Genomic DNA, 26303 nt, shown 5'->3' on the forward strand with positions numbered 1-26303 from the left:
CCTCGTTAGTGGAATTATTATCATGCCCCTGCTGTGTCTCCGCCATGTGCTCTCCCCACTGCTCTGAAAGAGAAGGGGCGGGGAATAGACTAGAAAGAACGTCAGGGGAGGGCAGAGTTTCACGCATGCGCACTGTATATAAAACACAACACTCGTGTGTCGTATTTACGATCTGTGAGCAGAGGGAGCAGCTGACATGCCGATCCTTCAAACGAAGGTACAATTTTATCTTGGTACATCACTAGCCTATACTGCTTCTAGATTGAGGCCTATATTGGGACAAGATTAGGAGAGTTTAGCCTGACATTAGGGTTTGTCTCGTGTTGTGTCTTGCAGATAATAATATGGATGGGTTTAACGACCACAGATTTCTCCCTCTGTTCATCGACAAGTGCAGGGAGCTGCCCTGTCTGTGGCAAGCTAAACATCCCCACTACAGCAACAAATTAAAGAGGCAGGTAGCGATGGAGAAACTGCTAGAGTTTGTGAAGCCGGTGGTCCCCAGGGCAGACATCACCTATTTAAGAACGTAAATTGGTGGCCTGAGGAGTACATATCTGAGGGAGTGCAGGAAGGCGCTGGAGTCCATGAAAACTGGAGCTGCAGCAGATGAAGTTTATGTCCCCAGGCTGTGGGACTATGAGAGGATGCATTTTCTGTCAGACCAGGCTAAGGTCAAGGAATCCCTCTCTACTCTTCCTTCCACGCTTACTTCTATGCTTCATTCCACCCCTGCTGAGGCTTCTGACGCCCAACCTGGGCCTTCCAGTCAGGAAGGTGTGGAGGAGCCCAGCTTGAGCCAGGTATAGTATTGTTCTACATATTTTGGAGTAAAAATGAATGATGTTAACTTGATTTTTGCTCACTAATTGCTGATTTTAGAAAGTGTTTTACATATCAATCGACAGTGGTGGCCAAAATATTTGTGCCAAGAATGAAAAATGCTGGGCTCAGAAAGATAGTCTTTTCTATTCGTTAACAATTTGCAACAGTCAAGAGCTGAAAATTGTGTGTGTTTGATGAACCAAAAACTACAACTATGTCCCTTTTTCATACACAGGAAGACCTCAGCCCGGAGGAGGGTGTGGAATGCAGCAGCCAGAAGGTGGCTGTGGAATGTGGCAGCCAGGAGGAGGCAGGGGTAAGTGGCAGCCAAGAGGTGGGCTTGACTCAATCCCAAGTCCCTCTCCTCCACCTTCCAACCAAAAGGGTCAGAAAGGAGGGGGAATGTGGAGGAGTCTGCTCTCAAGCTAATTGGGGAGGCTTCTGCGGCCCTCAAAGCCACCCCCACATATCAAGAGGCCTTTGTTGCCTTGGCTGTGTGCAAACTTCAGCAAATGGAGTAGGGGCAACACCTCATGTGTGAGGAGCTAATTATGCAAACTCATTTAGAGGGGTTGAAGGGCCAAATCACACAAACAACACACTTGTGTGACTTGGACCATGCTCCTCCTCCTCCTCCTCCTTCTGCCACACCTCCAGCACCACAGCCACAGCCTGGAAGGAAGAGTGGAAGGAAGACCAGAGAGTGATGACCTGGGTTCAGTCTGGTCTGACAGAAGATGCAGCCTCTTGTATGACCACAGCCTGGGGACATAGATGTTACCTGCTACTGTTCCAGGTTTCTTGGACTTCTGGACCAGACTGTTCTCCCTCAGATATGTACTCCTTAGGCCACCAATTTTTGCTTTTAAATAGTTGATGTGTGCCCTGGGGGCCAAAGGCTTCACTAATTTCCCCAGTTTCTCCAGCGCTTGCCTCCCTCTTTATTTGTTTATGCCACCCAAATAAAGGTTTTTTTTTTTTCAAGAAATACTTGCCTATGTGTTTTACTTCAAAACGGACAGTTTATTTGTGAGTAGGCAGGTACCGTATATACTCGAGTATAAGCCGAGATTTTCAGCCTCTTTTTTGAGGCTGAAAGTGCCCCCCTCGGCTTATACTCGAGTCATCGCTGTCTGCCTGCTCGATCAGCGTGTCGAGCAGACAGACAGCGGACATTCTAAAATTCAAAAGCCGCGCCTCCGCCTCCGCCTTCGCCTGTGATAGGCGGAACACTGAATTTCCCAGCAGTCAGTGTTCCGCCTATCACGGACATCCGCTCATCCTCGTACTACGGACGAGGATGAGACGATGTCCGTGATAGGCGGAACACAGGCTGCTGGGAAATTCAGTGTTCCGCCTATCACAGGCGAAGGCGGAGGCGCGGCTTTTGAATTTTAGAATGGCCGCCGAGGCGCCGACGAAGAGCGGCGATCCTGGCAAGGCACGGGACGGAGGCAAGGCAAGGCACGGCACGGCACGGGACGGGACGGGACGGGACGGAACGGAGGCAAGGCACGACACGGGACGGAGGCAAGGCACGGCACGGGACGGAGGCAAGGCACGGCACGGGACGGAGGCAAGGAGGCAAGGCACGGGACGGAGGCTCGGGACACAGGCTCGGGACACAGGTAGGCTGGACACACACACACACACACACACACACACACACACACACATGGACACACACACACAGGGATGGATGGATGGAGACACACACACACAGGGATGGATGGATGGAGACACACACACACAGGGATGGATGGATGGATGGAGACACAAACACACAGGGATGGATGGATGGATGGACACACACACACACAGGGATGGATGGATGGATGGACACACACACACACAGGGATGGATGGATGGATGGACACACACACACACAGGGATGGATGGACGGACACACAGGGATGGACGGACACACAGGGATGGACGGACACACAGGGATGGACGGACACACAGGGATGGACGGACACACACACAGGGATGGACAGGCATGTCTCACCCTCGGCTTATACACGAGTCAATAAGTTTGCCAGTTTTTTTGGGGGTAAATTGGGGGCCTCGGCTTATATTCGGGTCGGCCTATACTCGAGTATATACGGTACATTTCAAAAATACAAAGTAAAATTAAAACAAGGGTCACCAACACCAAACAACCATCCTAGAGAAAAAATAAAACAATAAAATAAAAAGATAATAATGATGTTGTGGTAAGTTGACACACAAAACACACCAAAAAAATTACGAAGATGAGCAAAATGTCATAAAAGGAGATCTTGATTAAAAAACCAACCACAAAATGTACAGAAAAAAAAAATCTAAAATGATTGGGGAGATCTGACAAATTAAAATATTGTATTCATGAAATGAGGAAAAAGAATAAAGAAATACATTTTGGAGAAGTGTGTGTGAATATGAGCAGCAAAAAAACGTCATTCTTGTAGCATTATAAAGAAAAAGAGAATGCGCTGCATTAAACAATTTTTAACATTGCAGCGTGACAAATGTGCTATATCGATTACGAACGGTAGTTTTACCTGACCGAGCGCTTCCGTCTCAGAATTTATTCTGAGCATGCGTGGCACTTTGTCCGTCGGACTAGGCTACACACGATCAGAATTGGCGCGCATCGGATCATGTTGTTGGAAAATTTTATAGCCAGCTCTCAAACTTTGATGGTCGGACATTCTGACGGAAAAAGTCAGATGGAGCCCACACACGGTCGGAATATCCGACAACGCGGTCCGATCGGACATTTTCCTTCGGAAATTTCCAACCGTGTGTACAAAGGCTAACAGTATGGGGGACTGTGTGACTGAGGAAACAACAGATCCTTCTTCCTGCTTAGCTTAGGCAGATCCCCAATCTGTCACTGCGGGGAAGAATCACCGGTGGCTGGTGGACATCGAAAACAAAGGCTTTTGTCAGGCATTTTTGCATATTCTCCCATTGAAGTCTATGTGTCCGAAACATGCACTATGCTGTACCAAGAGAAGCATCTGCACCCATGGTGGCCCGTATATACAGGGCCCAGGGGTGCCACCCCCCCCCCCCCCCCCCCCAATTCATGCCCCTGGCCCCTAATGTACAGAGTGCCAGACACATGGATTTCAATGTGTTGTTTTTTTTTAAGCACGTGATTAGAGCCAGAGGCTCTAATTGGCTTAAAAAAGGGTGGGTTTGGAGCACAGAGCACTGCGCCCCAAACCCACCCAGTTGTGCGACAGTAGCGAATTAATGTTCGCTATTGTCTTCGTGTTTCTCTTCCCAACTGTTCAAAAAGCGGGTCGTAAGATTTAATTTGCCGAGAGGAGACGCAACCGCATTGGCCGTCGAGGAGGAGAGGGAAGTAGGCAGTGCTGCGGGGAGCCCAGCAGCCTTATTTCCTGTCAATAGCTCAGGTCTGGCAGGAGGGATCTCCATGTGCAAACCGGTCAGGGAATCCCCCAGAGTGAGCAGAGGGGGACATCCAAAGGCCTTTAGCTTGCAGTGCCATGGGGGGTGAGAGGCTTTGCTGCTAGTCTTATGATGGAGCCCATAGCCAGCCCAGGGCCAGGACAGGATACCCGAAGAATGGAGTAACCGCGATGGAGCTGGTATCGCAGAGTTGGCTCTAGGCTTTGTGAGGCCTTAGGCAAAACCTAGACTTGAGGCCCCACTCATGCCCATAATGGGTAAAATAATTCAAGCGATAAAAAAATTTACTTTATAAATGTATGTTAAGAGCTTTAAAGTGCTGGTGTCAGTGCTTTCCATCTCTGTGCTGGTGTCAGTATTCTCTATCTCCTTGCTGGTGTCAGCGTTCTCTATCTCGGTGCTTTTGTTAGTGTTCTCTATCTCGGTGCTGGTGTCAGTGTTCTCTATCTCGGTGCTGGTGTCAACATTCTCTATCTCGGTGCTAGTGTCAGCGTTCTCTATCTCGGTGCTAGTGTCAGCGTTCTCTATCTCGGTGCTGGTGTCAGCGTTCTCTATCTCGGTGCTGGTGTCAGCGTTCTCTATCTCGTTGCTGGTGTCAGTGAAGGAGATAGCAGCAGAGAAGCCAATCAGCATTGGCAGCGCAGGATGCTGAGCACCCGGCCCACTATGGCTGAGGATCAGCACTGGACTGGGATCTCCTAACCCCCCCCCCCCCCCCAGTGGAGCCCTGCATAGGTGGGGGTAAGGGCAGGGCAGAAGGAGGGATCAGGGGTTGCCAATCACAGGGGGGCACACTGGCACAGGACTGAGCTGTTCTTACTGTTAGTGACACTGATGATCAGGAGGAAGGGAGCAGAGGGGATGGGACAGGGGGTGGATATAAAGGCCAGTCTGTGGCTGAGGAATGCTGCAGGAGCAGGGATGGGGGGGTTGGCTCTCTCATGCTGGTGGTAGCTGGCTGCATAAAAGGGTTGTGGCGTGGTAGCTGTGCCTCCCTGCAGCTGGAACCCTGGTCCCCCCCCCCCCCACTGATTGACAGTTAGGGAGCAGCAGGAATTGTGTTAACATTTTGTTCCGGCTGCTGGAATCTCCTCCCCTTATCCTCCCCCCAGATAACACAGCACTGGCCCGCCTCCTCCACAGGACACAGCCACAGCTCCTTTCCCTCTCTCCACTGCCTGGTCCTGGAGCTCACAGGTAATGTTAACCCGCTGCTGGGTATTGTTGACAGCAGAGGTGGCTCTTCAATTAGGGGGTCGCGAGGCCCCTGTGAGTGCGAGGCCTTAGGCGACTGCCTTATTTGCTTAATTAGAGAGTATCAGCCCCCCGGGCTTCAGACTCAGAGCAGCTGCATCCAAGGGGTGAGTAGTTCTGGGACTGTGGGTGGGTGGCGGGTGGTTTGTTCCCCCCCACAAAAAATGGAGCACCAGCCACCACTGATCTGCACATTTTTAAAAATCAAACTGCGCTATGCATTGATATGAACAGGCATCACAGAGAATAATGTGATTTCCATCGTTGTGCATTGCAGCGTGGCAGCAGACACAGGAGAAATCACACTCGTGTGAACAGAGCCTAAATTTTATACACAAGAGGGCTAACGGTGATATTTACACTTTACTGAATTAAATAGTGGTAATATACTTTTTACTAATGGATACAATGAATAAGGTTTAGAACCACGTTCAGGTTTTTACTGTTATCAGCAGGGCCAGATTAAGGACATCATGGGCCTGGTGCTGAGGATTTTGGTAGGGATTTTTATAATAAATAAATAAATCTGCAAACAATTTTTTGTTATAACAAATTAAATTAAATAGAGAGAGGGAGGATGAGAGAGAGACAGAGGGGATGAGAGAGGGGTGAGGTGTAAAGGAGGGGGGTGAGAGAGAGAGAGGATGCACATGAGCATGCGTGGGAGTGACAGTAACACAGCCTGGCCAAGGCAAGTGACCAAAGGTACATAACCCGGAAGGAGGACCGGGTGAAGTTGGAAGCACTCAGGACCCGCTGGATTGATCACAGCGCAGTGCTGGAGGGCTCAGTCTGACATGTAAGTGTACCGTAATGTGCTAATATGCTGTGCATACTAGTAAATTATGGCATAACCTACCTCAGGGCCACTGAAAAGTAGTAATGTTACTACCGCATTAATATTACAGGATCCCAGGAGCCTCTCATGGAGCCCCCTACTGACCCAGTGAACAGGTACATAGTTGCCAACATTTCAAAAATATTTTCAGGGACCCTTTTTTTTACCAGTGGTATATTTAGAGTAGCTGACATCTCCTATGTTCCTCTATACATCACAGTAGTAATCATAAAATTAAATGTGTACTAATAATGGACAGAACAAATATGAGAACTGAGAAGATTTCCTTTAGTTGAACTAACAAAGGTGTGCCCATTCTAGAGCTGGCAACATTGAGGATATTCAATATAATATAGAAGAACTGTTTTTGTGGGTAAGAGGGATAGGGGAGGAGTATGGATGGTATAACAGTGGACACTATGTACAGGAGATGAGTGTGCAGGGTATAGACATGTGCAGACTAGAATATTTCGTTTCGTTTTTTCGTTTTCGTCCGTAAATTTTATTTATTTAGTTACTCCCCAAATTCGTTTTTATTTATTTCGTTTTTCGTGCAAAAATTGCATTCGTCCGAAAATCCACATGAATTACGGTCGAATCTGTCTTGGAAGGCTTATGGTATCTGTCGAATGGATAAAGAAGATTCGATGGAGCTGCTAAACTATATAGCCTATAGGCGGAGCATTCGATTGCCGAAATGTACGATTGCAGTGTCGTATAGTTGCGACGATCCCGTCGAATATTATTATAAACGTGCAACGATCCCGTCGAATATTATTATAAACGTGCAACGATCCCGTCGAATATTATTATAAACGTGCAACGATCCCGTCGAATATTATCATTATTTTTTTTTAATTTACTTCCCCCACCCAATTCCAGTATCGTTTCTCTCTGTCGATTCTGTTCTCTCTATGTCGAATATTTACTCTCTGTCGAAGCTTTTCTATATAATAGGACTAATAGAGGTAAACGAAACTTAGGCACATTCAACCACAGGTTCAATAGACATATGGAGTCACGTCGAATCTCCTATTCTATATCGAACGGTCACTTCGAATCTCCTATTCTATATCGAACTGTTGTAACAACGAAAACGAAAAAAAGCATTTATTTATGTCGGATCTTTCGTTTTTCGGAATCTGCACTTTCGTTATCGTTTGTCAAAACGAAAACGAAAATACCTGAAATTCGGACGAAAATGCATTCGGACGAAAACGAATGCACATGTCTAGCAGGGTATGACAGTGGGCAGTATGCACAGCAGAGGGGTGTGGAGGGTATGGCAGTGGGCACTATGTACAGGAGAGGCGTGTGGGAGGGTATTACAGTGGGCAATATGTACAGGAGAGGAGTGTGGAGGGTATGCCAGTTTGCAGTATGTACAGGAGAAGTGTGGAGGGTGTGATGGGGCAGTATTTACAGGAGAGGTGTGTGGAGGGCATTATGGGGTCAGTATGTACAAGAGAGGATAGTGGAGAGAAAGACAGTTGGCAGTATGTACAGGAGAGGAGTGTGGAAGGTATTATGGCGTCAGTATGTACAGGAGAGAAGTGTATCACAGTGGGCAGCATATATAGGAGAGGATTGTGGGGGGTATGACAGGGGGCACTATGTATAGGAGAGGAGTTTGGAGGGTATGACAGTGAGCAGTATGTACAAGAGAGAAGTGTGGAGGTTATGACAGTGGGCAGTATGTACAGGAAAGTAGTGTGGAGGGTAAGACAGTGGGCAGTATGTACAGCAGAAGAGTGTGGAGGGTATGACAGTGGGCAGTAAGCACAAGAGAGGAGTGTGGAGGGTATGGCAGTGGGCAGTATGTACAGGAGAGGAATGTGGCAGGTATGACAGTGGGCACTATGTACAGGATAGAACTGTTGGGTGGTATAACAGGGGGCTCTATGTATAGGAGAGGAGTGTGTAGGGTATGACAGTGAGCAGTATATACAGGAGAGGAGTGTGGAGGGTATGACAGTGGGCACTATGTACAGCAGACGAGTGTGGAGGATATGACAGTGGGCAGTATGTACAGGAGACGAATGTGGCATGTATGACAGTGGCACTATGTACAGGAGAGGATTGTGGGGTGGTATAACAGGGGGCACTATGTATAGGAGAGGAATGTGGAGTGTATGACAGTGAGCAGTATGTACAGAAGATGAGTGTGGAGGGTATGACAGCAGGCACTATGTACGGATAGAGTGATTCTCCCATCCACCGGTCAGCAGGTTAGAGGGTGTGTGGGGACAGGCTGGAGAGAGAGGTCTGTCAGCGGGGGGTATGAGGTGGTCATGGAGGGATATCAGTTAGCGGGGGGGGGGGTAACTGGAAGGTGGCTAACATGGGAAGTGGCTGGGGAGTGACCTGATTGGTGGGGAGTGTGAAACGGATGATGTGTTTCAAGTTTCTCTCCCATTTGCGATAATGCTTACTGCCCTCTGAAAAGTGATCTGTGGTGGATTGCTTTTCAACGAGTGATATAGCAGCAGCTGACAGGCGTTCATGAGGTGCTACTGCCGCCTTCTTGTTTTCTTTGGGTTTTTTTACATTGCAGAATGGTATTTTTACATTGTTGGAATATGCTGCTACTGCAAGTGATTGCTGAGTTTGGCCTGCAGTTGCAGAGTGGCCCCATTTATATCAATGGGTGAGTTTGACAGGCGGTGTACCTGTCAAATACTGCAGGCTCCAAGCTGTCCATTAAGCTCAATGCCTCTGACAAGAAGTGAAGAGAGGCCCTGTGAGCTCATCCTCTCAGTCTGCTGTATTCAAACGGGCCACTCTGTATGTAGCTTCTGACAGGCTGCGCAAGGAGGCCCGTATCTCCGGAACCATAGATGATAGGAGTCCCAAATTTTGAACAGTGGTGGGGTAGGTCTTCAGCTACCCCTGCGATCCCTGGTCGTTGAGCCACCACCCACGAAGTCCATCTTTTATTTTTTTATTTTTTGTGTTATTTTTTATTTTTTTGGGCAAATGGGCCTATCTTAAGTTGCAGCTCCAATATGTTAATCCGGCCCTGGTTATCAGGGAGATTTACCCTATCTTCCTATCCTGCCTGTTTAACCAGAGAGGCAGTGATAGTAACATTGACTGAAATTAATATATCTATCTTTAAACTATATGTGAAGCCTCACCTTGTAAAACAACCCATTCAGTTTATAATATAAATAAAAGGCAAAACATCTGGATATAGATATAAAAAATAAAAAAAAGTTTAAAAAAAAGAGGGACTTAAAATGACCAAATTACCTCTGTTTTCAGCTGCATAAGGGGCTTGAAAGGGTAGGGGCAAAGAAACAGCAATAAACTGATCTTCTCAGTTAATGGCTGCACAGGGGGGAGTGTCAACACAAGTCTTATGCCGCGTATACATGACCAGACTTCTATTTATAAATCTAAACACCAGGTATATTTAAAAAACGGCCTATAATACAGCACTCAGCGCCAAATGAGGACTATACCACAGATCTAAAAAAAATGATATAAATATATATATATATATATATATATATATATACCTGCATATATGATAACGGTAGAACCAAAAAACTAATAATAAAATCTGTCAGGTCTTTATGACCTACCAGACAAATCAATACGGTAGCAGCCGTTTAAAAGTATAGTAATCATATAAACCAGTAATACCAAAAATGTATCAATATAGGTCTGAGAATATCAGTATTAAAACCGCACTCTATATAGAGTCCAAGATATTTTCATAAAACTCTAAAAAGAAAGTCCTTAATGTGCAGACAGGGTGATTGTAGTGATTTAATCAACGTTGCGAGGTGTTCACGGTGTTATATCAAAGTGCTGTTGACATCTCTTCCACCAAACAATGGGAGGACTTCACCGCGTGCGATACATCCCCCATAGGGGGTTAAACTCACCAGAAAATGTTGATAAAAACAGCCTTAAGGAATAGTCACTCTTTAGGTATACCAAAATTCATACGTCATCACTAAGGGGTCCCGCTTTCAGCAATGCTCCAAATTCATCATAAAACAAAGCAGAGTGTACACATAGCGTAATACCGTTTTATTAAAAAAAAGAGATTGCACAAGCTAATAAAATAACCCATTTAAATATCTGCGTACATCGTTAATAAAAATAACCAGCATTCAAAATACGTGTGTTTCACCGGGTTTCCAGACACCAGAGCCGTCCACCTGTGTTCCGTTGTGTACACTGTGGGTGACTTCCTTGTCTTTGGTTAGCGGTGGAGCGCACACATTACTTCCGGGAGCATTGTGTAGGCCACGCCCTGACGCGTTTCGTCACTTCTGACTTCAACAGAGGGCGTGGCCACACGACGCCAGCGGCCAGTTTATATTACCCAGACTCCGTCCGTGCCAGCCAATCGCGCAATGTCCAGCCAGCATGACGCTGCACATCGTCATAGTAACCGGACGCTATCAGCCTAATCCACGGTTAAGGGGAGATATGTACAAGTTCACATTCATACAAGATATGTTCGGCACATCACGGATCTGGTGGACAGATTACTGGGAGGGGCTGGGGAAGACCCAGCTGTCATGGTGCACGTTGGCACCGATGACAAAGTCAGAGGCAGATGGAGTGTCCTAAAGAATGATTTTAGGGACTTGGGAGCTAAGTTGAGGAAAAGGACCTCCAAGGTAGTATTCTCAGGAATACTACCAGTACATCGAGCCACACCAGAAAGGAAGAGGGAGATTAGGGAAGTAAACAAGTGGCTCAAAAGCTGGTGTAGTAAGGAGGGGTTTGGGTTCCTGGAGGACTGGGACGACTTCTCAGTCGATAACCGGTATTATAGAAGGGACGGACTGCACCTAAATGAGGAGGGTGCAGATCAGCTGGGATTAAGGATGGCCAAAAAGTTAGAGGGTTTTTTAAACTAGGTGATGGGGGGGTGGGTTCAGAGATAGAGATAGTCAGCGTGGAGCATATTCCAGAGGGTAATATTAGGGGCATTAGTGGTAGGGTAACTGAAGCACATAAACCCAAGGTAAATATAGTAGCAAGTCCTAGTTGTAATCTTGGAACACCCAAGAGGATAGTATGTGACCGGTCAAAATATATTAATACATTAAAATGTTTGTTCGCCAATGCCAGAAGTCTGCCAAGCAAAATAGGCGAGTTGGAAGCTCTGGTGCATCAGGAGAGCTATGATGTAATCGGTATTGCTGAAACTTGGCTTCATTCCTCACATGACTGGGCTATTAATATTCCTGGCTATGCACTCTTTCGGAAAGACAGAGTAAAAAGGAAAGGTGGAGGGGTCTGTCTGTATGTGAGAAATAATCTCAAAGCGAGTGAGAAAGAGGACCTGGTGGATGGAGAGTGTGATGAGTCTGAGGCATTATGGGTAGAACTGCATACAGATGCACGTAGTTCAAAGTTAATTATTGGAGTTTGTTATAGACCACCCAATGTTAATGAGGAGGTGGAGACTCAGCTCCTTGCACAGATAGAAAGGGCTGCAAGGGCTGGGACAGTGATAATAATGGGGGATTTTAACTACCCAGAAATTGACTGGGGTAATGGCACTGCTGGGACAGTTAAAGGGCAAAAATTTGTAAACCTATTACAGGACAATTTTATGGTACAGTTTATTGAGGCCCCAACTAGGAATGATGCTCTGTTGGACCTGGTAATCTCAAACCATGCAGAACGTATTACTAATGTTCAGATAAAGGAACATCTGGGTAGCAGTGACCATAACATGATTTCATTTGATGTTAGCTGTAAGCAAAAATCACATACGGGAAAGATAAAAACACTTAATTTCAAGAGAGCAAATTTTCCAAGGATGAGGGCTGCTCTCCAGGACTTAGACTGGGAGAGAATATTGACACCAATGGGCACAGAACAGAAATGGGAATTCTTCAAAAAGACTGTTTGTGATCTCACGTCAAAGTATATTCCCATGGGCAATACGTTTAAAAGGTTAAAAATAAAGCCGATGTGGCTCACGGCCAAAGTTAAAAAAGCTATAAACTATAAAAAAGAGCTTTCAAAAAATATAAAAATGAAGGAACGCTAGTGTCATTTAAATGTTACAAGGAATATAACAGAATATGTCAAAAGGAAATCAAGGATACAAAAATTCAAAATGAAAGACAGATTGCAAAAGACAGTAGGACAAACCCCAAAAAAATTCTTCAAATATATTAATAGTAAAAAGGTTAAGTCTGAGCATGTAGGCCCTTTGCAAAATAATCTGGAGTGGGTGACTGGGGACAAAGAGAAGGCTAACTTATTAAATACTTTCTTCAGCTCTGTGTATACAAAGGAGCATGGGAGAGCTCATGTCCACAATGGGGGTGGTACTGACGCAGTCCCAAATCCACAATGGCTCATAAGTGATATGGTCCAGAAATATTTGGACAGAATAAAGGTGGATAAAGCACCTGGACCTGATGGCATCCACCCACGGATCCTAAAAGAATTGAGCTCTGTAATTTCAAAGCCATTGTATCTAATTTTTAGGGACTCATTAATGACAGGAATAGTACCACTGGATTGGCACAGGGCCAATGTGGTGCCTATATTTAAAAAGGGAACAAAGTCTTTACCAAGTAATTATAGACCCGTTAGTTTAACTTCTATAGTTGGGAAGATACTGGAAGGATTAATAAAAGACCACATAGACGCGTTCTTGCAGGAAAAAAATATTTTGAGCAACAGACAGCATGGATTCATGAAAGACAGGAGTTGTCAGACAAACCTGATTTCTTTATATGAGGTTGTAAGTAAAACCTTGGACAGAGGGGTGGCGGTGGACGTGATATATTTGGATTTTGCAAAAGCGTTCGATACAGTTCCGCACACACGGCTCATGTGTAAGGTAAAGTCTACAGGTTTGGAAACATCAGTTTGTAGATGGATAGAAAACTGGCTAAAAGACTAAAGGCTAAAAGAATTCAGAGAGTAGTGGTTAATGATTCTTAAGCCGCGTACACACGGGCGGACTGTCTGGCCAACTAAGTCCGTCAGACAATCCGACGGACAGTCCGTCCTACTTTCGAATGAACGGACTTGACCACACACGATGAACAAACAGTCCGTTGAAAGCTTGCGCGATGACGTATACAGCACGTACGACGGGACTAGAAATAGGACGTCCAATACACAGCAATGCAACCTTCCGCCGTGTAAATCCTTTCTGAGCATGCGCCATACTTAGTCCGTCCAACTAGCCTACTCACGAGCGGACTGTCCGCTGAAACCAAAGTTGGACGGACAATATTACGGAAATTCCGAAAATACTTAGTCCGCCAGACTGCACGCTGAAAAAGTCCGCTGAAGCCCACACACGAGCGGACTGTCCGCTGAAATGTATTTCGGCGGACTAAGTTGGACAGACAGTCCGCCAGTGTGTACGCGGCTTTACTCTGAATGGTCTAAGGTTATGAGTGGTGTACCCCAAGGTTCAGTGCTGAGACCCTTGCTTTTTACTATCTTTATAAATGATATTGGGTCTGGGATCGAGAGTAACATTTCCGTCTTTGCAGATGACACCAAGCTATGCAGTGCAATAACGTCCTTACAGGATGTCACCAATTTACAAGCCAACCTCAATGCTCTGTCTAATTGGGCGACTATGTGGCAGATGAGGTTTAATGTTGAGAAATGTAAGGTTATGCACTTGGGGGCTAAGAATATGCATGCATCATACACACTAGGGGGAGTACAACTGGGGGAATCCATAGTGGAGAAGGATCTGGGGGTTTTGGTAGATCATAAGCTCAATAATAGCATGCAATGCCAAGCTGCGGTTTCCAAAGCGAGCAAAGTCCTTTCCTGTATTAAGAGAGGTATGTACTCCAGAGAGAGAGATATCATTTTGCCCCTGTTCAAATCATTAGTAAGACCTCATCTGGAATATGCCGTTCAGTTTTGGGCACCAGTTCTCAAAAAGGATATCAGGGAACTTGAGAAAGTGCAGAGAAGGGCAACCAAACTGTTAAGAGGCATGGAGGAACTCAGCTATGAGGAAAGATTAGAGGAACTGAATTTATTCACTCTTAATATGAGGAGATTAAGGGGGGATATGATCAACATGTACAAATATATAAGGGGTCCATATAGGGAACTTGGTGTCGAGTTATTCACTTTACAGTCAGCAAAGAGGACAAGGGGGCACTCTTTATGTCTAGAGGAGAAGAGATTTCATCTCCAAATATGGAAAGGTTTCTTCACAGTAAGAGCTGTGAAAATGTGGAATAGACTCCCTGCAGAGGTGGTTATGGCCAGCTCAGTGGATTGCTTTAAGAAAGGCCTGGATTATTTCCTAAGTGTACGTAATATAACTGGGTACTAAAATTTATAGGTAAAGTTGATCCGGGGAAAATCCGATTGCCTCTCGGGGGATCAGGAAGGAATTTTTTCCCCTGCTTTAGCAAATTGGATCATGCTCTGCTGAGGTTTTTTGCCTTCCTCTGGATCAACTGTGGGTATAGAATAGGGTATATGGGCTGGTATATTTTTTTGGTTGAACTGGATGGACTTGTGTCTTTTTTCAACCTGACTGACTATGTGACTATGTAACAAGTAAACATATTCGATTGCCGACCAGTGGCTAATATTAGGCTACCTGGTGGACGGCTCTGGTGTCTGGTGGACAGGTGGATGGCTCTGGTGTCTGGAAACCCGGTGAAATACACGTATTTTGAATGCTGGTTATTTTTATTAACGATGTACGCAGATATTTAAATGGGTTATTTTATTAGCTTGTGCAATCTCTTTTTTTTAATAAAACGGTATTACGCTATGTGTACACTCTGCTTTGTTTTATGATGAATTTGAAGCATTGCTGAAAGCGGGACCCCTTAGTGATGAAGTATGAATTTTGGTATACCTAAAGAGTGACTACTCCTTAAGGCTGTTTTTATCAACATTTTCTGGTGAGTTTAACCCCCTATGAGGAATGTATCGCACGCGGTGAAGTCCTCCCATTGTTTGGTGGAAGAGATGTCAACAGCATTTTGATATAACACCGTGAACACCTCGCAACGTTGATTAAATCACTACAATCACCCTGTCTGCACATTAAGGACTTTCTTTTTAGAGTTTTATGAAAATATCTTGGACTCTATATAGAGCGCTGTTTTAATACTGATATTCTCAGACCTATATTGATGAATTTTTGGTATTACTGGTTTATATGATTACTATACTTTTTAAACGGCTGCTACCGTATTGATTTGTCTGGTAGGTCATAAAGACCTGACAGATTTTATTATTAGTTTTTTGGTTCTACCGTTATAATATATGCAGGCATATATATATATATATATATATATATATATATTTTTTAGATCTGTGGTATAGTCCTCATTTGGCGCTGAGTGGTGTATTATAGGCCGTTTTTTAAATATACCTGGTGTTTAGATTTATAAATAGAAGTCTGGTCGTGTATACGCGGCATAAGACTTGTGTTGACACTCCCCCCTGTGCAGCCATTAACTGAGAAGATCTACTTCTATCCAACAGCCTAAAATAGGGAAAACCCTTCATCTGTGTGTTGATCCAATGGACCAAATACGACGCAAGGGCAGCTATTGGCTACTGGCTATTGAACTTCCTTTTTTTTGTCCCGTTTACGTCACCACGTTCAAAACTAACGAACTTTCGAACGGACTTAGTCTGTTCATGTGTGGCCAAGTCCGTTAGTTCGGAAAGTCCGTCGGAACTCTGCCAAAAGACCGTCGGACCTAGTTTGCCGGAAAGTCCGGTCGTGTGTATCCGGCATTAGCCATTTGAAGATAGGCGGGCTTTGCTCCCAGCACAGCCAGAAAACTGACCTCACTGGGATGGATGTGCTCTTATGCCTAACGTGGTCAGTTTGAAATAGGAAAGCAGGGGGATTGGCATGATCACCAATTTTTTCACATATAGGAAGCAATACAAGGAGAACAGGATACTTTATCACATGTACATAGTATAACAGACACAATCAGGAATATGAAATGTTGGGATAGCATATTCATTTGGGTGTCTTAGAACCACTGTCATATTTTTATTGCTTTCTTTTCCTTGTTGATAAATTCCTTTTCCTCTCTGAGGAAACTTTTGTTATTGGGAAATCTTTCTAACAGAGTCCTGAATAGTAGTAAAAGTTCAACAGAGGTTCTAATCCTTCACGCTCTATCTTAAAAGAGAAGACATTTTTTTATTAAACCTACATCTTTGGTGGCATAGTTCTTAATGTCCGTTCCCCCACCTTGCACTAAACAGACAGTCCATCACCGATTCAGGTTTGTGTATGTGTGTGTGTGTGTGTGTGTGTGTGTGTGTGTGTGTGTGTGTGTGTGTAAAAGCCACATTAGCACCAGCTGTGTGTCTCAATCAATGTTGGCCCCTTTTCTGAGTAATAAATACCAACTTTATGATCCCTGTCTTTTTAATAATATTGGTAGTTACTAGGGTTGCCATAGGCCAAGTGTCATCCTAATATAAATTCAGGCTTGAAAAGTTGTAAATACTGCATACTTAAAACTGTTGACAGGTATGAAGTGCAAACACCCACAGGTACATACCTGCTGTAGTTATGAGTACTTTGTGCTTTGCCCCAAATGCTGGGCTTTTTTGACAGGCAACACTTTAAAATTACCACATACTGCTGAAAGGAATCATTTGAGTTCTGATAATTTTATAGAATATAACCAAATCTGGAGGTCTATAAAATCTGTTACTCTATTTCATTGAAATTTACAATTGTGTATCTATGCTCACCATTTATGTGTTTTTTTTTAGGGTGCATCTTTAACAAGTGTATTGGAGGAAAAAATTCTACCTATAGTAGGTAAATGTATTCCTTATATATAATTTATAGTAAATAGCCGGACAGTGGCCTTTATTTATTAAGGGTGATGATGGCAGGCAAAAATGTACTTGCTAGTAATGGAGTGACATCTTGTTTGTCTGGCGATAGAGAAAATCCATAGGAAAAGAAAAGTAGTCCATTCGTAATCTTTCCATTGACAAATTGGTACCAGCGATAGGATTATTCGGCTGACATAACTTTAATCACACAGTTACTATATGAAAGTATTATATCTATTGTCATTGATAATTTTCCAGAATTTGGGATTTGGCACTGATATTTTGCTGCAGATTAGTAGGCATCAGGGGCTTTAGCACAAAAAATCCCTTGTGATAATATACTTTGTAGCTTTAAATTTAGGAGGAAAGATTACTAAAGGGTTACATTTAGGTTTACCTTTAGTTTGGATGAGGTTAAGAGTTAAGTTTAGGTTCAGGTTAACTTTTAAGGCTGTGTTTTAACCACTTAAAGCGGAGGTTCACACAAAGATTGAACCTCCGATTTTCGGAACCCTCCCCCCCTCCGGTGTTACATTTGGCACCTTTCAGGGGGGAGGGGGGTTCAGATACCTGTCTAAGACAGGTATTTGCACCCACTTCTGGGCATAGACTCCCACGGGAGTCTATGCTTCTTCCTGTCCCCCCGCGCTGTCTGCTGGGACACACACGGGTCCCAGAGACAGCAGGGACCATTCGGATTGCACAGTGTGACTCACGCATGCGCAGTAGGGAACCAGGAAGTGAAACCACACTTTGTTGTGTGTATATTCTGAGCTTCAGATACAGAGCTCAGTAAACAGACTTTTTAGCAATGCAGCTTAATTAGCCTGGTAACTTTGTGTAGAGCTACCCCCGTAGAGCCGCTAACTAGATGCCAGTATCCCTTTTTCCCAGTACTTTCCTCACAGCCAAGCACGCAATGGTGATCACTCTTTAAATGCAATAACCAGTCTGCGGGTATGCTTTTTTTGATGCTTTAATAAGAACTTAGATAAGTATTGGGTAATGGTAGGATTCTCCATTAACCCTTAGCAACGATTTGAAGACACTGAACTTTCTCTTCAGAACTTGCACAAGCTGCTGATGGACTGAGCTTTGTAGTAACACTTTGGGATTAATCTTCCTGATTGGACATCTGAGCAAATTAATTTGAGATTTAAATAAACTGAGTTATTAAGGCCATGGACACAAATGTTCCCTTTATAAATGCTCACTCTAGCATAAGAGGGATGACAACAGCACAGGATCTCTCACACCATTCTGTACCCACTACTGTCATTGTTGTGTTGACTTCTTCCAATATCCTCCACTTTCACCCCGTGGTACCAAACTAGATCCTCAGACGACAGCCCCTCAAGCAGCTACAGCAACTCTCAGTAAAGTAGACCTCCAGTTAGCTCCACTGAGGCCTCCATAACCCGCAGGCACGTGGCAGACTTGTCTAAGGGGCTATTAGCCCCCCTTGGCTGTGATCTCCTCCTCAGCAAAAAAAAGACCAGGCCGCTCAAAGTCTCAGAGTATTCCCTAGGGATTAGCCAGGGCTGCGCAAATATTCAGCTCCTGATTAGACTCTTCCCATCCACTTTTTTCCAGAACATTTCTGGAAAAACAAGGGGAAACAGTCAATCTTGCATGTGGGTGAATGCAGAGTGGTGCGGCCGCAAAACACACACGAACAATTCAATAAAACTTGGTTTTATTGGCACGATTTACAGTTCTCTCAAGATTATAACACCTTTGTGGCCCCCTCGGTAGAGCAACTGTAACTGTGCTTGTGTCCCTAACCAATTGCTTTCACAACAACCCCCCCCCCCCCCCCTCAAGTCGTTACCCTCATTTTCGGTTTCTATTGAGCCTGCTCTGGTTCTTTCTCTGCTTAAAAATTGGGGTGATGGAGCAAAGGGATGCCAAAGAAGAGCAATCAGGAGGATCAGCCACAATATACTGTATGTGGAAATATAATTTAGCTTTATTAATGTATCAATAGTGAGTTAAAAATCCACTAAATGTAAAACAGTGACATTGATGTGGAATTGTTTCCCAACATACACAATAATAAAAAACACACATACAAGGTTGACAAGGTTGTCACAATATGGCGCTAGAACTAAGGGCCCCACACATACATACACATGCATACCCAATCAGGTTGGAAATACATGGTGCTGCTGTTAGTATTGAACTAGACCCAGGGGTTTCTTACTCTTATGGTAGATAGTATCTAGGCTAAATCTGACAAACGTAACAATATATAAATACAACATAAACCCATCATAAGTGAAAACAAGAGCATAAAGTCGATAAAAAAACAAAAAAAAGCTTCACATCTGGTGTGCAAAAAATGCAGAAAATGCTTCACATCTGCTGTGCAAAAAGGTGCAGAGAAAATTTTGCAGAAGAATTTTCAGGCGTACCAGCATCCCCACATATGTGCCCACTCACCAGATCACAATGGCACCCAGCTTTTCAGTCTGAGGGTCGGTAAAAGCTTGTAACAATAGCCAAAAGATGTCCACAGAATAGCAGATACACTGATGGGACTTGATATTAAATAATCCTTCAAAATGGTTTCTCAGCCATAAAAAACGGGTACTCAAAAGAAAAAAAGAGGGACTGATAGTGAGGTATGCTAAGAACAGGTATTCATTGTGCATAAAAATGCATACTTACAGACGTAACTTAAAAACGGGCATGGAATTGATAGGAAAATACAGCAGACGCTGTCGTTGGTGTTCTTTCCACGTCAGTCGTGCCAGAAGTTGCGTTGCGTCAATGCATGTCGCCCTCCCACAGGGCGTCATCAAAGGGATCTGGTAAATCTGACAATTATTTATTTGCTAGATGTCCGTTAGGACTTGTGTTAATGCTAGTGTCCATAAGTTGATGAAATTCCTGGTTGAAAGAGTTGATGTGATGTCACTGAGCACAGTAGTAGTAAGCTAGTCTAGTACTATCATGCCATGGACAGGTGTCCTGGTCTAAAGTGTAAGCCAATCAGGATAAGGTTGATAACCCATTTGGGCACAGTTAGTCATGCAATTTCAGACCTCATTAGCATAGTCGACAGTGAACAGTTCATATAGGTACACTCAGTATTTACTTCATATAACAGGGGGGATGGGTGGGGGGACGGTCAAAATTGTAACGCAGCCCGAAGGCTCTCACCGATCCACAGAAATGGCTGAAATCACCGTAATTCTTTCCAGTCCGTGCTTCCCAAAAGTGACACTGAAGTGAGTATAGATGTTGCATTGATTGGGCACAGAGAGTGTCCATTTGGTGCAGTATAGTCGCAGTCTGATATGTTTTGGCTATGTTCAAAGGTTTCCAATCAGCTATCCAGGAGGTTGGCTACAGTGGTCGTAAGTCAATACAGGGCAGGCTTATCCAAGCAGACCAAGGAAAGATGGCAGTGCGGGAAGACCACACATGTTAGCTGGGGTGCATGGTAGAGCATGGGGCTGGTCTGGCGCATACGTGACCGTGCGCTTCTTCAGGATTCCCCCCCCCCCCCCCCAAGTCTTTACCCTCATTTTCCGACAGTTTCTATTGAGCCTGCTCTGGTTCTTTCTCTGATTACTCTTACCTTCCTGTCTTCTAATTTCTGAGATGTAATGTCTTCTTAGTCATATTGAAAAAAAATTGGTGTACACCTGACCTGGGGCGATATTATTGTTTTATACTGCTGCATCCTAATTCAGTCTAATGTAGGCGAGTTGGTGATATGTTGACATCAACCGATTCGCTATGTTTCTATTAAATGTTGCTACTTTCTTATTGATTTATGTATCGGCCTATTCTTACTGTACAACATTTCATTGCTGGATTTGCTCGGTCCTGTCTGGTGTACTCAATAAAAACTTTAAATGATAAAGCACACGCACACACAGTCCAGGTGCAATTAACCACTTACCGACCGCCTCCTGTAGATATACGTTGGCAGAATGGCACGGCTGCGTGAAATAAAGTATATATACCTTACTTTGAATGCCGTGCGCACACGTGCCTGCCGCAAGCTCCGTGACTGAGCCCGCATAACCCGCAGATTTGATGTCCGCCAGGTGCCACTCGTAGCCCAGCCCCCACACAGTTAGAATCACTCCCTAGGACACACTTAACCCCCTTTTTATAGCACTGATTGCTCTATAAATGATAATGGTCCCAAAATAGCATCAAAAGTGTTTGATGTGTCTGCCATAATGTTGCAGTCGCTATAAAAATCACAGATCGCCGCCATTACTAATAAAGAAAAATTAAGAAAAAAAATACCATAAATCTATTCCCTATTTTGTAGATGCTATAACTTTTGTGTAAACCAAACAAACCAATCAATATACGCTTATTGCGATTTCTTTTGATTTTTTTTTTTACCAAAAATATGTTGAAGAATACATATTGGCCTAAACTTTTTTATACATTTTTGGGGGATATTTATTACAGTAAAATAAATAGCTTTTTTTTTCAAAATTATCGCTCTTTTTTTGTTTATAGCACAAAAAATAAAAACCGCAGGGGTCATTAAATACCACCAAAAGAAAGCTCTATTTATGGGAAAAAAAGGACATCAATTGTGTTTGGGAACCACGGCGCATGACCGCGCAATTGTTAGTTAAAACGATGCAGTGCTGTAACGCAAAAAGTGTTCTGGTCTTTGGGCAGCCAAATCCTCCGGGGCTGAAGTGGTTAATGGCACTTGTATTGAAGTAAAGGTGAAACAGTTCACAACAAGCCTGGTGGAAGGAGGCCCAACCGGGAACACTCACGGATGCCAGTGTGTAGAGGAGCAGGTTGCAGCTGATTTGACAGAGTCTGTCTTGGGGAGTGGAATGCAGGCTGGCTGGTCCAACCCCAAATGGGAAGGTGCCCAAGGAGAGTGTGGAGCCTTAAGCTTTCCCTACTCATCTGGAACCTACTGCTAATACTGCCTGATAGATGGGTGACCTGTCCCTATACTACCCACACACAAATGCGCACCATACCCAATAGCCAGGGTATGGAATAGACTCTGCCACACCTAAGATGGTCCCCAGAGTCACATGGGTGATCAGCATCCAGCTGGATTGCTGCCCCTGTGACTCAGGAATCCATAGAACCGGCATGTCCAAAGTCCAGCCCGTGGGCGGCCCGTCTGGTCATGTTCACATATATATGTTTTGTGGCCCCCAACGAATCCCCGATCGCCGGGGGCCACAAAAGATAGATATGCTGGCTGCCATGGAGGGGGCCGGACGAGTGCCGTGGATACAGGACAGCGTCCTGTGTAAAAGGAAGCCCCGTCCTGTGCTGCCATTAGACAACCGTTTTGTCCATCACAGGAGGCGGGACTTTCAATTAAAGAGGCCGTCGATAGAAACAGGAGTTTCCTCTGTATGTCTGTCGGCGCTCATCCTGCCCCCCCTCCCTGTCTCCTCCAACACTGCAGAGGGACATGAATCAGGCTGCACTGATGGCAATGATGAGTCTGCATTCATGGCAATGTGTGGGCTGCATTCATGGCAATATGGGGGTGCATTCATGGCAATGTGTGGGCTGCATTCATGGCAATATGGGGGCTGCATTCATGGCAACATGGGGGCTGCATTTATGGCAATATGGGGGCTGCATTCCTGGCAATGTGTGGGCTGCATTCCTGGCAATGTGGGGGCTGCATTCCTGGCAATGTGGGGGCTGCATTCATGGCAATACGGCGGAGGCTGCATTTATGGCAATACGCTGGGGGCTGCATTCATGGCAATACGCTGGGGGCTGCATTCATGGCAATACGCTGGGGGCTGCATTCATGGCAATACGGTGGAGGCTGCATTCATGGCATTACGGTGGAGGCTGCATTCATGGCAATACGGTGGGGGCTGCATTCATGGCAATACGGTGGAGGCTGCATTCATGGCAATACAGTGGAGGCTGCATTCATGGCAATACGGTGGAGGCTGCATTCATGGCAATATGCTGGGGGCTGCATTCATGGCAATACGGTGGAGGCTGCATTCATGGCAATACGGTGGAGGCTGCATTCATGGCAATACGGTGGAGGCTGCATTCATGTCAATAAGCTGGGGTTTGCATTCATGGCAATACGCTGAGGCTGCATTCATGGCAATACGCTGGGGGCTGCATTCATGGCAATACGCTGGGGGCTGCATTCATGGCAATACGCTGGGGGCTGCATTCATGGCAATACGCTGGGGGCTGCATTCATGGCAATACGCTGGGGGCTGCAGATGGGCACTGACCCTTATTTTGCTTCACATGTCTTTATTTAAAATGTAAGATTTTTATTTAATTTTTTTTCCTGAGACTTCCTTTTTAAAGTTAAGGTGTGTGGTATAAGCTGATTAAATACAGTATATCCAAATAACACACCCGAGCTCATCTGTTCACCACACACAGCACAAAGGCAAGAGAATTCTTGTTGGACCGTGTATTAGTGCTCGGATGAACACACTTAGACTGAATTTTAATGGTTTAAAGAATGTCAGACAAAATCGTCGGCCCTCGAGCATGTTCACTTCATCAAATCTGGCCCTCTTTGAAAAAAGTTTGGACACCCCTGCCATAGAGGAACCATATTCCTCCTGACTTCCTCTCCCTCTGCACTGCAACTGCAGTTGAGCACCACCTGCAGTGGAGAAAACAGACTGCACCTGCCTACATGCAGCTACTGAAACACAGAACAGACCAAAACAATCAAACACAGTTACACTACAGTGAGCCCAAACGAAATCTACCTAACATTGAAATGCAGCTCCAATGAATAGAGTGAGCCAAAACTAAATTTATCTCACCTAGCACCAGTGTTAATTTTCACATCCAATTTCAATTTAGTTTTAGTTGCAGTCTTTTGACTAAAATGACATTTTAGTTTTAGTCGTATTTTAGTCATCTGAATTGTTTTAGTCGTATTTTAGTCGACTAAAATATCCAGTACATTTTAGTCAATTAAAATCTCCAGTTCATTTTAGTTGACTAAAATCTAATGTGTTTAGTTAAATTTTTTTTTTTTTTAAATAACGTTTTCTTTATTTTCATTAACAGCATAGGAAGATGAGCAGTACAGAGGCGTAGTAGCAGCAATGCAATTACAAAACATAGCAAGGTCAGGAGTAAGCACGCTACCCGTGGTAACGGGCCATGGGCACATATAGCAAGGCATAATAATGTGGTTGGCGAGGAGCGGGGGGTCAGGAGACACACACAGTCAACTGCCTGCTCCCAAGCCCAAGAGGCCCTGTAAGTTCTGCCATAAGTCCTATGCAACACACTTAAAATAGAGCGGCAAGAGTCCGCCGCAGCAATAGTCAAAGTCAGGAAAGGAAAGAGAGAAAGAAGATGAAGAAGAGAAAACCAGTGATCCGCGTTGTCGTGCCGAACTCGGCGTGCCCCTAATCCTCCAGCAGCCGCCATCTCCCCCAAACCAAATCAAATTCCTCCAGCCTGTCCCGTATTCTGGCAGTCATTTTCTCCATGAGTTCGATGTCCTTTATTCTAGAGTAAAGGGCTTCCATATTCGGGGCCGTTTGGCTTTTCCAATGGAGGGCTATCAAGCATCGGGCTGCCGTGAGAACATGTCTCAGAAGCTTCCGAGACGGTTTAGCTAGCTTAATTCGGGACAGGCCAAATAGGAAGAACTTGGGTTCAAACGGGACGGGCACCCCCAGCAAGCAGGCAAGGAGCTGTTGGGTCAGAGTCCAGAAAGGGGATATCGAGGGGCAAGTCCAGTACATGTGGAATAGGGTATCTCTGTCTTTTAGGCAGCGCCAGCAACGATCCGAGGTGGAGGGATATATTTTGTGCAGTACCTCTGGGGTCCGGTACCAACGGAAGAGTATCTTGTAGGCATTTTCCTTGTAAAGGGTGCAAAGAGAAGATTTGGCTGCCTGTCGCCACACCCCCTGCCAATCCTCAAGGGAGAGCTCCTCCCCCAGGTCCCTCTCCCACTTCAACATATACTTGTGCTTGCCCCTCGCCTGGGAGTGGTGTGAGCTGAGAACGCGGTATATATCCGAGATCAACCCCCTGCCATTCCGGCCGTTCAATATAATCATCTCAAATGGGGAGGGCGGGGAGAATTGGAGTCTCGGGGCTAAGGTTTGTGCGAAATGTCTTATTTGAAGATAACTGTAGAATGTCTGTCGGGGGAGGTCATGTTTGGCCTGGAGCTCCGAGAAGGAGAGCAGCTTTCTCGATCTGGGGTCTACCAGGTGTCCCAGGTGAAATAAACCTCGGGACGCCCAGGGCCAGGACATCTGGTGGGTCAGGCTGTCTGGGAGCATGGGGTTGTAAAGGAACGAGGTCATCAGGGACGACTCTGAGTGTAGCTTGCAGTGACGAGACAGCTTCCGCCAAAGCTGACGGAGGTGAGCCATCGAGCCCAGCAACCGGTCCGGCTCAATCGCCACCCCCGCCCCCCAGAGCAGACTGTTCGGGTGCACTGGGGCTAACCATATTTTTTCTATCTCCGACCACTTGTTATATGACCGTTGAGGGAACCAGGAGACTATCGCCCGGAGCATCGTCGCCTGGTAGTACCTAACCAAGTCAGGGAATGCCAAACCGCCGTCTGAGCGCAGGGCAGTGAGAACCGTGCCTGGGACCCGATGTTTTTTGAAGTTCCATACAAATTGCAATAAGTCTTTCTGGAGCATACGGAGGTGTGCGTAGGGGATCGGGACAGGCAGTGTCTGAAATAGGTAGAGAAGTTTGGGGAGGATTACCATTTTAATGGACGCGATCCGCCCCGTAAGGGATATATGGTGTGTTTTCCATTTATGGATAAGTCCCCTGATCTCCCTATAGAGGGGGGGAAAGTTGGCCTGGTATAGAGTGTGGAAGGATGGGGTAAGTTGAACCCCTAGATATTTAAGAGAGGAAGTCTCCCAACGATAAGGGAAAGCCGAGCGCAAATGAGCCCCTTCAACTAGGGGCATATTAAGTGGGAGGGCGACTGACTTAGATGCGTTTATTTTGTAGCCCGAGATCGCCCCGTATCGGCTAAGTTCTGCGTGTAGATTGGGTAAGGAGGTCCTGGGCTGGGTCAGGGTGAGAATGACGTCGTCAGCGAAGATCGATATTTTAAATTCCCTGCCCCGAACCGAGACACCCCGGATATCCGGGTTTCTTCTAATGGCCTCCGCCAGGGGCTCGACACAGAGAG

General features: G+C 45.2%; 1 protein-coding gene across 1 annotated transcript in view; it reads left to right on the forward strand.

Annotated features, from left to right (window-relative positions):
* Window positions 1-26303, forward strand: part of LOC143941251 (baculoviral IAP repeat-containing protein 1-like) — a 123394-nt gene that overhangs the window by 33553 nt on the left and 63538 nt on the right. The window contains exon 5 of the mRNA XM_077463291.1: window positions 17084-17132. Within this exon, the coding sequence (XP_077319417.1) occupies window positions 17084-17132 (49 nt within the window). The remainder of the gene's footprint in view (window positions 1-17083; window positions 17133-26303) is intronic.

The sequence above is a fragment of the Lithobates pipiens genome, unplaced genomic scaffold (assembly GCF_037356315.1).
Source record: "Lithobates pipiens isolate NorthernLeopardFrog02 unplaced genomic scaffold, aLitPip1_a1.2 Scaffold_3, whole genome shotgun sequence".
Lineage (NCBI taxonomy): Eukaryota > Metazoa > Chordata > Amphibia > Anura > Ranidae > Lithobates > Lithobates pipiens.